At 36.8% G+C, this 15,746-nt stretch overlaps 1 protein-coding gene across 2 annotated transcripts in view; it reads right to left on the bottom strand.

Annotated features, from left to right (window-relative positions):
- Positions 1 to 15,746, bottom strand: part of PTPRD (protein tyrosine phosphatase receptor type D) — a 6,523,893-nt gene that overhangs the window by 184,831 nt on the left and 6,323,316 nt on the right. For both annotated transcript variants that reach the window (XM_044061085.1, XM_044061086.1), the window contains 2 exons: positions 14,016 to 14,139; positions 3,748 to 3,768 (listed from right to left, as the gene is read on the bottom strand). In XM_044061085.1, the coding sequence (XP_043917020.1) occupies positions 3,748 to 3,768; positions 14,016 to 14,139 (145 nt within the window). The remainder of the gene's footprint in view (positions 1 to 3,747; positions 3,769 to 14,015; positions 14,140 to 15,746) is intronic.

Here is a 15,746-nt window from a genome sequence, read left to right as displayed (position 1 = left end):
TTGTTCTACCAGCTCACTTCAGAAAAGTTACAAACAAAATGTATCCCTGCTGGTATTAATTCTGAAAAAAGTGTTTGCAAAAACAGTTGAGCCAGCCTAGTCCAACAGCCATTCACCAAAAGGAAACCTAACATCGAAAGTGGCATGTTCATTATTAACTTTGAATTTGAATTCTCAATATATGCATAACAGATGTTCTGGCCTTCATACATATGTGCTGCATCACTCTTTGAAGCCATACAAAGTGGCCATTGAAGGATATAAGTCATTACTAGCTACGTTAAGTGGAAAAAATAGTAATATCATGATCTGCAAGAAAAGAGTTGTCTACCACTTTGCATTCAGAATAATAAAACAGACAAAATCAAGTATACATTGCTTGGCCTGTAACAAACAGTTTGTGATTGGGCTGTTTCTGGCAGTGTTACAGGGGCGTACAAGTAAAATGTTTATAGTATGTGGGAGAGTGTGAGACACCCAGTGCTGCAGGGTCACACAAGTAACATTTTAATAGTTATGTGGAGGACAGTGGGACACCCAGTACTGCAGGAGGCACTCAAATAAAATGTTAATAGTTCTGTGGAGAACAGTAGGACAGCCAGTGGTGCAGGGGGTGCACAAGTAAAATGTTTAGAATATGAGGAGGACAGTAGGACACTCAGTGCTGCAGGGGGCGCTCAAGTAAAATGTTTATAGTATGTGGCGGACAGTACCCAGTGCTGAAGGGGGCGCTCAAGTAAAATGTTTATTGTATGTGGAGGATGGTGGGACACCCAAGGAAGTGGTGCTTGAGGGCTGGGATGCACATACTCACTCAAAAAAATCTAAGAAAATTATGCTTCAGTTTGCGTAAAATGTTTATGTCTTTATACATGGATGAAGATTCTTAGCTTTTTTAAGCTTAAATGACACACTTTTTGTTTGTTTTGTTTGTAAGTACAAATTGTTATTGTAAATTAAATTATTAAATTAATGATATAATTATTATTATATTATTATTATAACTTACATTTTTATTCTATTTATTTAATTACATTCACTTAAATTGTTATTAAATTGTAAACTGTTAGTTTTAGCCATATTTATGGTGTCAACTGTACTGATTTTTTTAAAAACAGATTTAGATTAGACTGCTACCCCACTTAAGAAACAATCAAACACGCAAATAATAAAAAATAACTTTTACTGTCAAGAACAATTATATTATCTCTTTTTTACACAGCGATGTTGAAATATTCCTACTGTTTTCCAAGCATTCTCTGCAAGTTGTGATTTTGGACTTTGTGACATTTTTAATTATGGAACACCGCAGGGCAAAAATGGTGTACCACAGACTACTGGAACGCTTAAAGTACAGTGTGTCAGGCAGACAGTTAAGTGCCTCTGTGGTGGTGGTTCAAAATCCCCTCAACCAGAATATGCCTTGGTGTACACTGCTTAGTTTGTAATGGAACCATAAACTGACATTAAGCAGAATTCTTACTACACTTAGGCATGAAATATCAGCTTTTGAGACTTTTTCTCCAAAGCACAACTGTTACAGTATTGCACCAAGTTCATACTGAATAGGACTAGCCCATTTGTACCACACATATTCTTTACACTGACCAGATTTCTTACTTTTGAATTCACTTCATCAAAATGTTGAAAAAGTGATTTCAAATTTGTGAGGTAAAAGACTGTTTTCAATATATAAAACTACACTGTAGAAGTGTAATGAGGCAGCATTTTGCTTCCATACTTATGAATTACTTAGAGGGTTGATGGCAATTCTATGAGCTAACAGCACTGGTTTAAACAATAGTGTGGAACAACTGAGCTTTTAGGATACTGAAAGAATGGCTGCTCTGTCCACTTACAAACACTTTATTCTGACTTGCTGCTTAACCAGGAGTGCAACTAAAAAGTCCAAAGCTTGTGCTGTTTAAGCTCTTTTTCATTAAACTTCTTCTGTGAACCAACTGGGAAAATACAGTGGACAGAAGTGATATTATTTTATGTATAGTGTAATACAGCAAGGTGGTGAGAAGGGAAATAACTACTTCACATGACCAGCTGCCTGCTTTTAGCACATATCATACCTAACTACTACCTGTAGGTCCAGAGATACGAGTGCAAGAACTGTGTGCTTTTACAAGATGTTGCCAGCAGCTGTGCTGACTGCACAAAACAGACCTTCATTACAAATGGTTACTCTAACTGCAGCAAATGAGGTTTTAAAATGAGTAACTGTTTTCAGTATGCTGTAAAATGGGTCATGCTGTGCACTCAGGGATAAATTCTCTGAATTACCTGATGTACACTTGTTCAGTTTAATTCGATTTTATACATTCCTTCTGTGATCATAGTTTTACCAGGAGACAGTTTCCATGCACACATCACTGTACAAGGAGAACAGTTTAAGAAATAGCTGCTATGTAACACTGGATCAGAAGTCATTTCCAGCATGAGGAGGAAACATGAAATATTACAATATTCTTTCAGTCCTGTCATACACTATTGTGCACCTACATTATTTTTATCAGGTTAAAAACATCTGCTGTCTAACAGGAATATGTAGATCTCAGACTCATATTCATGTAAGCTTTCACAAACATAATAAAAGGAAACAAAACACTGGAATATTTGTTTCTTGTGCTACAGTTAATTTTTGCAATGAACTGAAATAGGACTGCAAAATATTTTCAGCTGCAGAAACATGTATGAAACTTGGTTTTACATCTGTAAGAAGGGTATTGTGGTCAACCAATTTAATAAACACATCTAACCAAGTTTTGCATTTGAGTTAAGTTATTAACAAATGCAATGCAAATAAGGGCACATGAATCTCAATGTAGCCCATATTATAGTATAGCTGATCAAGGCATTCTGCCCCTACTACAGGACAATTAAATACTGCCAGTCACAACGTATGTCTACCGCTTTGTGCTGCTCCTGACTCATCTTTACAGTGCACAGTAACTACCACCTCACAAATAATGAAATTTAGTTGTGAAGACAGACGTACTCCTCACTGTTAATGATAGATAAAAAGTCACACAGCTGATGCACACACGACTCAATCACAGTGAAACTGACAAAGCAGAAACATACTTGCAAAATTACCTTTAATAAGCTTAGAAGTGCTTTGTCACACTTGCTCTTAAATGCACAATGACAGACAGACAGACAGACAGACCTTTAATAATGCATCCATGCCAACAAGCCAGACTCCACTCTCTACAAACATGTTTCACTCTCATTAACCATCTTAACATAGCATAAGAGTTTGGTCTAGATATACTGGGCCAAGAGTGAAATACGTGTCATTATTATGTCACCACCCCCCCAACCTCAACAACCAAATGCCCCAAGATGTAGAGAGATAAGACAGACATACTGAATAAAAAGAAACACACGCGTAAAATACTTTCCTACTATACTGAAAATCCTCGTGCTTTTTCAGAGGTAATAACCTTATTTTATTTAATCTCTTGTCTACTGAGTATTCTTTCTACTCATGGTATGACTGCTCTCTACAACCCCCCTCATATATGTATGCAGCACCACTAACATTGACATTTTGTAGGCCTCCATCACATGATTTATTGTAGATTCTTCAATGTGTAGCTGTCATAAAATTCCCCCTATGAAACACCAGCCGCAGCCTTACTGCTGACAGACTTTACCAGCTCAGCAGCATGGCCTGTGCTGTAGAAATACTGACTGAAACGCCACATGCTGATGTTGCTGTAAGAGGAACCACACCTAATATTATGCAGGATCCATCTAATGAGTGCGAAGAAAAATAAAAATAAAAAATTCAGTAACAAAAAACAACATGCCAGGCTACTTTACACATTAGTCAACAAGCTCAAGCAGCCATTTTTTGCATTCACTATAGTGTTACAATGAAATGTATCACAGTGTAAAGAAATAAGGCAGTATTGTTAACTCAGAATGGATGTGAGACAGATTGCCTGCATTCTTACATGATCGTAATGATATACTTGTTATTTTTCATAGTGCAGAAACAAAAGAAACATGCAATGCCATTTCAGTGGTGGAACAAAAACATTCAAGATGTGTGGCATGTATAGCTTACAGACTGGTAGAAAGGCCTGATTTGCGAAGGGAGCATACCACAGAGTTTTCACAGGATACCACATACATGGGGTGTACTTGTATCATACTATAAACCTCATTTGTTAATGTCTTATTTTTTTCCTTTTAATAAAGCATTGTTATCATTCCTAAGCAGGTAACAACCATCACGTAGGTAAATAGAATGCCATGGCTTATACTTACTTAGCATATTCTTACTGTTATAAACATTTTGAGCATGCAAGTAAAATTTCCTGTGACTGCTTTCTTCAAAAATGGCTTGGTTACATACCTTGTTATGCAACCAGTTGATTTATATACCTATTAGATGACATCATTATACTGTTGCGCAGCTCCATTCCAATAAGTTTTGTCACAATTAAAGGTACAGTATGTAATACATAACAGTGGCTTGGTCCAGCCTCCTGTCTGTTCTTTGCCCATTTTATTTCATTGTGTTATTTTAACAGGTACGTCCTACTGCATAATTAAACAGACATGGAATTGCATATCTCCTAATAAATCCCTGTCCCACTGGACAGCTACATTAGCCAGCTCTACTTAAACATAATCACTTTCTCCAGATCACTCTCAGTAATCAAGATGGGAAAACTTTCTGACCTATGGTACAACAATGCACAAAAAAACAAAACATAAAACAATTTATACGTTGTTAAAAGTTTGGGAAGACATTCAAAAAATCCGTTTCCAAAGAAATAGAAGGAAAAAAATCACAGCTGTTTAACATCTGCCATTCTCAACAATTACTTGTTTTCTTAAAAATATACATAATGACGTTTCCTACTCTACATTTTTGGAAATAAGATAATTTAAATGACTTCTAAATGAAGTATATAAAAAAATATCCATGCTGTAAACAGTACTGTTTGGACAGAAAATAACTGTATCAAAACACTCCTGTCTGATTCAAATGTTTTATCATAATATGAAACTGAGACATGCCCATTGCTTCTTTTCCTGCTTATGTTGTTAGACAGTGAGGAGTGTAATCTTGGCAGGCATCCAAAATCAAGGACAATATGAGATATTAATCAAAGGAACACTAACAGAAAAAAAAATGATGAATTTTAAATGCATTCAGAAAAATAAATAAATGTTGAAAAGAAGTACAGACCAAAATAAACTGTATGCAAGCTTTAGGGTTGGCTAAGTAGTCAAATATCTTTATTATTAGACCATGGCTATTTTCAGTGTGCGTCTTTCCAATTCACAGTCTGATTACCCTTGTGTACTAGAGAACCAACACTTCCCATGGATCTTAAATACTGAACTTTACAAATACATGCTTATGTGACCTCACAGAGTGTTGCATAAATATGACAGTTTTATAACAAAAATGATAAAAAACAATCTTAGTTGTGAAATTTTTTACAGTGTTTTACATATAATATTCGTGTCGTGTCACAAAGTGACTGAATTTGTGGTGGGAAGAAATACATACAGAATAGAAGTTTCATGCACCAGTTTTATGAGACAAGATTTCTGATCAAGTCACTAAAAAATGCCCTTTCTCTTTTTCTAAAAAACTTTGTTCTTTTGCTTCTACCTTGACATCAGACAGGGCCCCACCAAAACCAAGACTGGCAGAAGAGACAGTCTGACTTAACGCCTTATCTGAATGGTGTCTACATTGTTACAGCAGCTGTCCTTATGTTACAGTCACAAGCCACACTTTCAGATGTAACTTCAGCCTCTAGTCCCCGCTTGAGACTAGAAGCCACAACCTTCATGTTGAGAGGTGGTTGTGCTGCCAATAGTGCCACATTTTTCATATTTGTGCTAGTTACATAATATGGTATATCATATGAATGCCTCAGGTTACATCAACAGTTACACCAAGATTTTTATTCACGATAACTATTTAAGAACTTCAGTGGTTTCTAACTGTATTAATTTGGGATACTGCTGTTAACTCTTAACATGTTATAAATAGCATTGTGAACATAATATACACATGTTCAAAGCAAGAAAAATATCACTTAAAACTCTGACTTTTGCTATTTGCTATTAAAAAGGTTTGTTTCAATATAAGTGAATTTTAACATTTTAGATTATTTAAAGTAGGAAAGTGTGAGATGGTTTTATCTGTATCATTAATTATTTATTCTTTACAAGTTTGCACAGGTTTGATTGGTTTATTTTAAATGTTAGTGGTTATATAAATGGCAGAGTATTTTCAGTCATCTGATGAAGTCTTTATTGATGGAACAAAAACTCTGGTGTTTAAATGCGTTTATGTGTGTAAAGTCTGTGTATTTGTTCCATTAAACTCTCAAGATGTTTTAAAACCACTTTGTCACATTTTTTCATACTAAGGTACTGTTTTTTTTTTTTGGATTACTTGGTTGTTTTTCAGTACCCTGCTCATTTTTATTTTGCTTTACAGATAATAAAATGCATTAGAAACAAAGGCAGTCAGTAGGAAAGAAGTGGACTGTGAGTAAAACAGGAACCACACTCTACTGGAAAATGAAAGAAAAAAAATATGAAAGAGCAGACCCAGTTAAAACAGTAACCATTTGAGATGTTAGGATTCTCTAGAGCGAGTCCCAAAAGATCGCACTTGTAATTACCAAGTCCAAGATGCCACTTCTCAGAATATTCCCTTTTCTTTGAGGTATGGCAATCTTGGAGCTTGGATACACAAGTTTTAAGGAAAAGAGCAATGTTTGAGATTCTCTGTTCTCTGGGTTTTCAGTCTTTTATTTTAGGCTTGTTGGCACTAGGCATTTTGAGTGCTGAAATTTCAATAGGTTGCCAGTTAAAACAAATTGTTATGAGATTACTTTTGGAGTCTACATTTAAGGTTTGCAATTTTGCATAGTTTTATTATATTACACTTATTTGTTGCAATTTGTTTTAAATTAAATTTGTTTTGCTTTCCATTTGTTGTATTTTATTTATTTATTTATCTATTAGAGTTTTTCAGTATTTACATCACGTTCGGAAATATTTTTTCTGTTCTGTACTCTCACTGAAAAGAGATTAAGGCTAGGTGATATGTGGGAGGAGCTGAGAAGCAGAATTTATTATTTAATATTAGCAAAAAATGAAATAGGTTTTAATCTTTTGAATCTGTCACTGACCTGCTGTTGAGCTGAGATTAAGTCTCTCCACCCCCCTCCCCCACACACAAATACACATTCTCTGTTGTGCTATAAAAATCAATGGTCCTCCCAGTCTTATTTTGTCTGCTCATGCAAGTGAGCACTAGTAGTTGAAACTAAGACTGCCCAGCCCACAGACTGTTAAAACTTAATCTCCTCTCTCTTTCATGTCTTCTCATTGTTTAGTGAATATTTTAATACACAGAGCATTAATCCATTTTCTTCCACCCTACTTTTGAAATCACAAACACCTGGGCAAGTCTACTAATCACTTGTGGTCTACAAACCACATCTCTGTAATCATCGTGAGATTGGTACTTCTGTTTTGCTCCTGCTGAGAGAAGGAACATGGACACATTATTTTCTAACCTTCCTAGAGACTTTCTTGAAGCCAGCTTGGGCTCAGTATTACTGTTTTGCTCCTGGTAAGAGAGGGAGCATGGGAGCATTGATTCCTGACTGCCTTGCATTAAGAAGTGGGTATGGGACTTCTCTGACTTGTCTGATTTTGGACCATTGTGCAGCTTAGCTCTTTTGCACTGAGCTGCTGTACATGCTATCCAGGACATCTAATAGGAGAAAGCTGAGACTCGCTACAGACCAACAGAATATTTGGAATGAGACAGCTCATCAACAAAGAGCCTCACGCATTCTTCTTAAGAAACAGACTAAGATCAATGCCACTGTTTTGGGGTGAGAAGGAGCAAAAGGACTTTGATTCCTAGTTGGGTGTAGCTGCGGAGAGACCAGTGCTAGCAGTAGCCAAGTAATAGCTAACTGTCAAATCACTACTATTTATCATTCTTGGCTAATGTAGTGAGTAGCTAAATTAATGATTTGTTGAAATATTTTTTACTGGTTCCATCTTGAGGTATGTGGGGGTGGGGGGGTGCCAAACTAGTTATGAGTGTTGAGCAAAAAATATATATATGGTAGCAGGATAAAGGTTGATAAGACAAAAATAAGAATGAAATAAATGAAGAAATACCAAACCAAAAGGCTAAAATCCAGGAACTTATATCTTCTTCTTCTTCTTCTTTCGGCTGCTCCCGTCAGGGGTCACCACAGCAGATCAACTTTTTCCATGTCTTCCTGTCCTCAGCATCTTGCTCTGTCACACCAACCACCTACATGTCCTCTCTCACCACATCCATAAACCTTATCTTAGGCCTTCCTCTTTTCCTATTACCTGGCAGCTTCATCCTTAGCATCTTTTTTGCAATATACTCTGCATCCCTCCTCAGCACATGTCCAAACCAACTTAATCTTGACTCTCTGGCTTTGTCTCCAAACCTTCCAACATGGGCTGACCCTCTAATATACTTATTCCTAATCCTGTCCATCCTCGTCACACCCAGTGCAAATCTTAACATCTTCAACTCTGCTAAATCAAGCTCTGACTCCTGCCTTTTTGTCAATGCCACTGTCTCCAACCCATATAACATAGCTGGTTTAACTACCCTCTTGTAGACCTTCCTTTTCACTCTTACTGGTACTCGTCTGTCACAAATCACTCCTGACACTCTTCAACACCCACTCCATCATGCCTGTACTCTCTTCTTCACCTCTCTTCCACACTCACCATTACTCTGAACTGTTGATCCCAAGTATTTAAACTCATCCACCTTTGCCACTTCTACTCCCTGCATCCTCACCATTCCTCTATCCTCCCTCTCATTCACACACATATATTCTGTCTTAGTCCTGCTGACCTTCATTCCTCTTCTCTCTAGAGCATATCTCCACCTCTCCAGGGTCTCCTCCACCTGTTCCCTACTCTCACTACAGATCACAATGTCATCTGCAAACATCACAGCCCACGGGGACTCCTGTCTGATCTCGTCTGTCAACCTGTCCATCACCATTACAAATAAGAAAGGGCTCAGAGCTGAACCTTGATGTAATCCCACCTCCACCTTAAATGCATCTGTCACTCCCACTGCAGACCTCACCACTGTCACACTACCCTCATACATATCCTGTACCACTCTTACATACTTCTCTGACACTCCCGACTTCCTCATACAATACCACAACTCCTCTCTAGGCACCCTGTCATATGCTTTCTCTAAATCCACAAAGACACAATGCAACTCCTTCTGACATTCTCTGTACTTCTCCATCAACACTCTCAAAGCAAACATCGCATCTGTAGTGCTCTTTCCTGGCATGAAACCATACTGCTGATCACTAATCCTCACCTCCCTTCTTAACCTAGCTTCCACTACTCTTTCCCATAACTTCATGCTGTGACTGATCAATTTAATCCCTCTGTAGTTACTACAGCTCTGCACATCACCCTTATTCTTAAAAATCGGTACCAAAACACTTTTTCTCCATTCCTCAGGCATCCTCTCACTTTCCAAGATTTCATTAAACAATCTAGTTAAAAACTCCACTGCCATTTCACCTAAACACCTCCATGCTTCCACAGGTATGTCATCTGGAGCCTTTTCATTCTTCATCCTCTTCATAGCTATCCTTACCTCCCTCCTTGCTAGTCCACTGCACTTCATGATTCACTATCCTCACATCATCCAACCTTCTCTCCCTCTCATTCTCTTCATTCATCAGCCCCTCAAAGTACTATTTCCATCTGCTCAACATACTCTTCTCGCTTGTGAGTACGTTTCCCTCATTATCCTTTATCACCCTTACCTGTTGCACATCTTTACTAGCTTGGTCCCTCTGTCTAGCCAATCGGTACAGGTCCTTTTCTCCCTCCTTAGTGTCCAACCTTTTATACAACTCGTCATACACATTATCCTTAGCCTTCGCCACCTCTCTCTTTGCCATGCACCTCATCTCCTTATACTCTTGTCTACTTTCTTCATCTCTCTGACAATCCCACTTCTTCCTTGCCAACCTATTTCTCTGTATACTCTCCTGTATTTCTTCATTCCACCACCAGGTCTCCTTGTCCTCCTTCCTCTTTCCAGATGTCACACCAAGCACCTTTCTAGCCTTCTCTCTTACTAGCTCTGCTGTAGTTACCCAGCTATTCAGTAACTCTTGACTGCCACCCAGTGCCTGTCTTAACTCTTCCCTGAACATCACCTCACAATTACCATTTTTCAATTTCCACCATTTGATCCTTGGTGCTTCCCTCACACTCATCCTCCTCTTCTTGATCACCAATGTCATCCTACAAACCACCATCCTATGCTGCCTAACTACACTTTCCCCTGCCTCCACTTTACAGTCTCCAATCTCCTTCAGACTGGCCCTTCTACATAAGATATAATCCACCTGAGTGCATCTTCCTCCACTCTTGTATGTCACCCTATGCTCCTCCCTCTTGTTAAAATACATATTCAACACAGCCATGTCCATCCTTTTTGCAAAATCCACTACCATCTGACCTTCTGCATTTCTTTGCTTAACACCATACCTACCCATCACTTCCTCATCCCCTCTGTTCCCTTCACCAACATGCCCATTGAAATCTGCTCCAAAAAAAAAAAAATCCAGGAACTTATATATGTGTATATAATGTATAAAAGACTTGTATTTCTTAGTTAATGTCTGATGAAGCGGTGTGGCCACCGTGAAAGCACTTACCACTCTTTTGGATACATCTAGTAAAGTTCCTGGATTTTAGCCTGTTGGTTTGGTATTTCTTCATTTATTTTAGTTGCGAGTGTTGTTTGCTATTGAGGCTAAATTCAAGCATCTTGCTAATGGTTGGCTGGTGTGCTCTAATGAGATTTTTGTTGCTTATTTTCCACATTATAAGTAAGGTGATTTAGAAAGATGCCGACCAACATGCAGAGATTAGGCATGGGTCTTAACTATCACTATAACACCTGCTCCTCCAATTCCTGTTGAAATTTAAATAGTCAGTAGTTGCACAAAGAGGCTCTGGTTTGCTCTAGGTGATGCATTGTTCTTTGTTTGCAAACTTAGATTGTTTGCTTTGGGCAGATAAGTTTGCACTAGGTGGTCTAATGCTCTTTGTGTGCAGACTTAAAATTATTTGTTTTTCCCCCCTACAGTCAACTTTTGTAAGCATCTGGAACTATGGATATGCACTTTTTAATCATCTCTGTAGCCAGCCTGGATGAAATGGACATTCTGAGACAATGCAGCAATCTTGTCATGTTTACTGACAGCCACCTACTACTTAAACCAGTGGATAAACCCTGCTTATGGACTTTACTGTGATTTATAAAAAAGCAGCTAGTTATGGCAATAAAGGAAGTACTGACAGAGTAAATACATTCAATGTTACAGTAAATGCAAAGAAAAATACTGTGTGCAGGCAACAGTGCCATTCATTAGGAACCACATCTGACAGAAATTCTCCAGGACAACAAGCTTTTATATGACACAAAATGTATTTAACGGACAAACACAAACCCTGATATATAGATAAATATTTGGTATTCTTCAGTCAAGGGATTTTTAGTGGTCATGAAATGGTAAGATTCAACAGCAATATGCTGAATATATATATATATATATATATATATATATATATATATATATATATATATATATATATATATATATATATATTTATATATATATATATATATATATATATATATACATATATTATATATATATATATATCATACTGTCAACTTCTTAGAGCAAAAATGATAGGGGGACAGAAAGTTGAAAGAATAACAGATTTTGCATTAGCATGGATTTTCTGAAAGATGTGGAGTCAAACTCAAATGTTTGTCATTAGTTAATGACATCAATCCTCAGCCATTTGAAAGAAAAGTACAGATTTTAGGAGGAACACACCAAAAGTATGATGCAAAAATCTGGAAATGTGTACAGTTGAGCAACATGATATATATATATATATATATATATATATATATATATATATATATATATATATATATATATATATATAGTTACCCTTTATAATCTCGAAATACTGAAATCTCGAATTTCAGTATCTCGAAACTACAAAGGCGAATGACTCACAATCCCGAAACCCAAAAGCATGAAACAAACAATCACGAACATACATACACCATATACCGCACAACAGACACACCATTCTACCCACACCATACACACTATGCAACCCTACACTACATGTAAGCAGGGGGGTAAGCCCCCCTGCACCCCCCATGTGGGGGGCTGTGCCCCTCCACACCCCCTACTAATATATATCTACTTCGAGATCGCACAGAGAAAAAAAAACTCACACCCAGACATTCTACAGTCCCTCGCACACACAGACACACACACACACACACACACACACACACACACACACACACACACACACCAACACATCCGACACACACTCATACTTCCACCTCCCTATCTTAACCCACACGTACAATTTACAAAAACACACACAGTCACTCACCTTAAATTTCGGACACCATCCCAGCCAAACACTTCATGTAACATAGCGTAAATGTATAAGTGCAGACTCGAGATATTTGGATTAGCGCTTATGCACTTTCTCTATTTTGAAGTTTCGCCTTTATGGTCTTGGGATACTCATATTTGAGATTTCAGTATTTTGAGATTATAAAGGGGAACTATATATATATATATATATATATATATATATATATATATATATATATATATATATATGATATAGTCATGCTTTACGTTGAATACAACTAGGATTTTTTTTTGACTGTATAGCAACATGTATTCAAGTTTGTCTTTTTTTTTTTTTTGGAGGAAACTCTGGGATGGTGCAGTGGGTCTTTACTGAAAGGAAGAAAAACTAAAGTTAGTTATAATATTTAAAGGGGTAAGAGGTACCATTCCATAAATTGGGGTGTGAGGACTGTGCTTTTCTAAAGCAAATATTTACTTTCAGTTGAATGTTGCTTCAGATAATCAAATTTGCTGAAAAAAAGCATTTCATTAAGAACAAAAGGTGCGGACATTATATATATATATATATATATATATATATATATATATATATATATATATATATATATATATATATATATACATAAATATATATAAATGTTATAAAATGTACTTCCAAATTTTTAAGCATATGACTAAGTATTAAAGTATGCTCAGCAAAAAATGTATTAAACTAAGGAAATATTTTAGCTACATGTCTTCGGTATGCCATCACCTGCTGTGTTACCTTGCCAACTATGGGCAGTACCTAACAAGTCCAAAACCCCTTCAACAAGTAAACTTAAACCAAAGTAAAGGCTAGCATCCAGTGTACAACGCTGTTGTTAGTTACATTCATCAACTTACAGCAGTCTTCAGATCAGAGTGAATCGTGTGAACATTATAAAGTTTGCAGGATCAAGTTATCATTTTTGTCCAGGAAGCTCTGAGTTAAAGCTGATGGTGAGTTTCTCCTTTTCCCAAAATGCAGTGACATCAGAGTTGATTATAATATTTATGTGGGTGCTTTGCCTCCACCTCTCCATCTCTTCTGAATGAATATTATTTTCTATTACAAATTTTCTGTCAGGAATTAAATTTCACCCAGACTGAGTCTGTTAGAATTGTACCACATCCTTTTCAGTTTACCATACTACAGTTCTCTGCTATATGAACAGCAGCAAACATCTTTAATACACAAAACAAACAGCCCTTTCTGCAGCAAAGAATGTTTTTAAATCTCTCGTTGCAATCATTTCTGTTTTACCATTTTCTATAATACACATTACTGCATTCACTGATTCACTGATTCGCCCAAGTTTTCTGCTTTTTGGCATCCTCAAAGCTAAGAGAGAGTGACAATTTCTCATAATTTCTGAGTATTCTTGACACCTAAGAAATGTAAATTGTTAAATAGAGTGTACTCATATTTTTAACAGTTATTTAATATAGTCTTACCTTCTATAGCTGAAAGGAGAACACGAGAATGATCATATGCAATGACATTTGCATATCTATTCTTTGGTTTGTTAACTTCAAGGTTGGAATGCTCCCATGTAAATTGCTGTCCTGGGTCGATTGACTGTAAACAAAATGAAATACCATAACTTTTTTGTTCCTTGTGAACTTCACTGAGGCAAGACATTACTGCTACCATAAAACATTTTTTGTGTCACGTTTAATGACATCATACAACAAAAAACTACAAAGGCTGACCTGCAGACACCTAGCATCTGGTCTTATGGATAACTTCTACGGATGAACAATTTAAAAACAGATTAAAAGCCTTTTATGCAAAATGGTCTTTAGATTTTAGTGTTTCAATTTTATATATTAAACACCAGCAGCTGTGTTCTGCAGTTAGCTGCAATATATTGATTATATTTACATAAGGTCATATATGAAGTATAACAGATTCTTCTTATCTGTAAAACAATTAAGGAATTTCAAGGAAAGCATTACAGAAAAAATAAGCTCTATTTTCCAAAGTATTGATCATAAGTACTTTACAGTTTGTACCTTTATATCCAGACACAGGGCTTTAAGTTGAGGCCATGACTATTCCACATGCCTTTGTTTCAACTCCCTAATCCATGGCAAGGGAGAAAGTACTAACAGGAAGGCAGGGGGGACATAGATAGTACTGTAATCAGCACAAGACTCTAGTCCCTGCAGCAGGTAAGAGTGTCTGAAGTTCTGCTGTAAGACATCATTTTGAATGCCTGCTCTGCTGCAGCTTAGCTGCTCTATTGTGATTTTGTTGTTAAGCTTCATTCCTGTGCATTAAAATTCTTAATTACAAATGCTCCACTCCTTCTCCACTGCTAAATTATGGAACTCTCTCCCGCAAACTCTAAGAACCACTAGCAGCACATCTCTCTTCAAAAAATCCTTAAAACAACATCTGCCCTCACAGTGGCTATGCTCATGTGCCGGTTCCTCACACTCCATAACGTAACTTTTTAACACAATTTCCTCCTCTTCACTCCTTCTCCATCCTACCTATCTCCTTAATCCTTCCTAACTCCTGACTAGTAATCCTTTGCTGCAGTTACTTATACTTGTAGAACCAGTAGAAAGTCTTTTCTATGAGTGTATTGCTTCATTTTACTTTTGTTAAAAATCTATTTCATTGTCAGCTCTAGTTCTTCTATTTGTTGTATTTGATACATTTGTTTGTTGTTTGTATAAATCACTATGGACCTTTTTCTCCTCGGGCCACCACTGAAAATGGGCACTTTTTGGCCCTGTGGACCATCCCAGTAAACAAATGCAAATAAATAAATAAATTAATAAATTAATTAATTAATTATAATTAATTATGCATTAGTTGTACCATTCAAACCATATTAATGTATTTACAGTTTACTGATTTAATAACTGAAGCACAGTTTAAGTACTTGCCGGTGCTTACTCATTGGCTGTTTTGCTCTTATTTTTCACTTATATTGCTTTATATTCAGTGGGCCATTATTGATTATTGCTTTGCAACTTGAATCTCCATTTTGGTCCCTACTGTTGCCTATTCATTGTCTGACTCAGTATCTAGGTACTGCCCATGTGATGGCAGTCTGCTTTTCATTGCCATTTGTCCAGCTTGTTTATTGCAAGTGCTAACTTGCTAGCAATGTGATTTGTAGTGGATGGAGCAGCATGGTTATGGTCAAAAAAGGTTAAATTCCATCCTGG

This window comes from Protopterus annectens, chromosome 2.part0 (assembly GCF_019279795.1).
Source record: "Protopterus annectens isolate FY-2018-M chromosome 2.part0, PAN1.0, whole genome shotgun sequence".
NCBI classification, from domain to species: domain Eukaryota; kingdom Metazoa; phylum Chordata; order Ceratodontiformes; family Protopteridae; genus Protopterus; species Protopterus annectens.
Note: the sequence above shows the minus strand (reverse complement) of the source record. Positions and strands in the feature narration are given on the sequence as shown.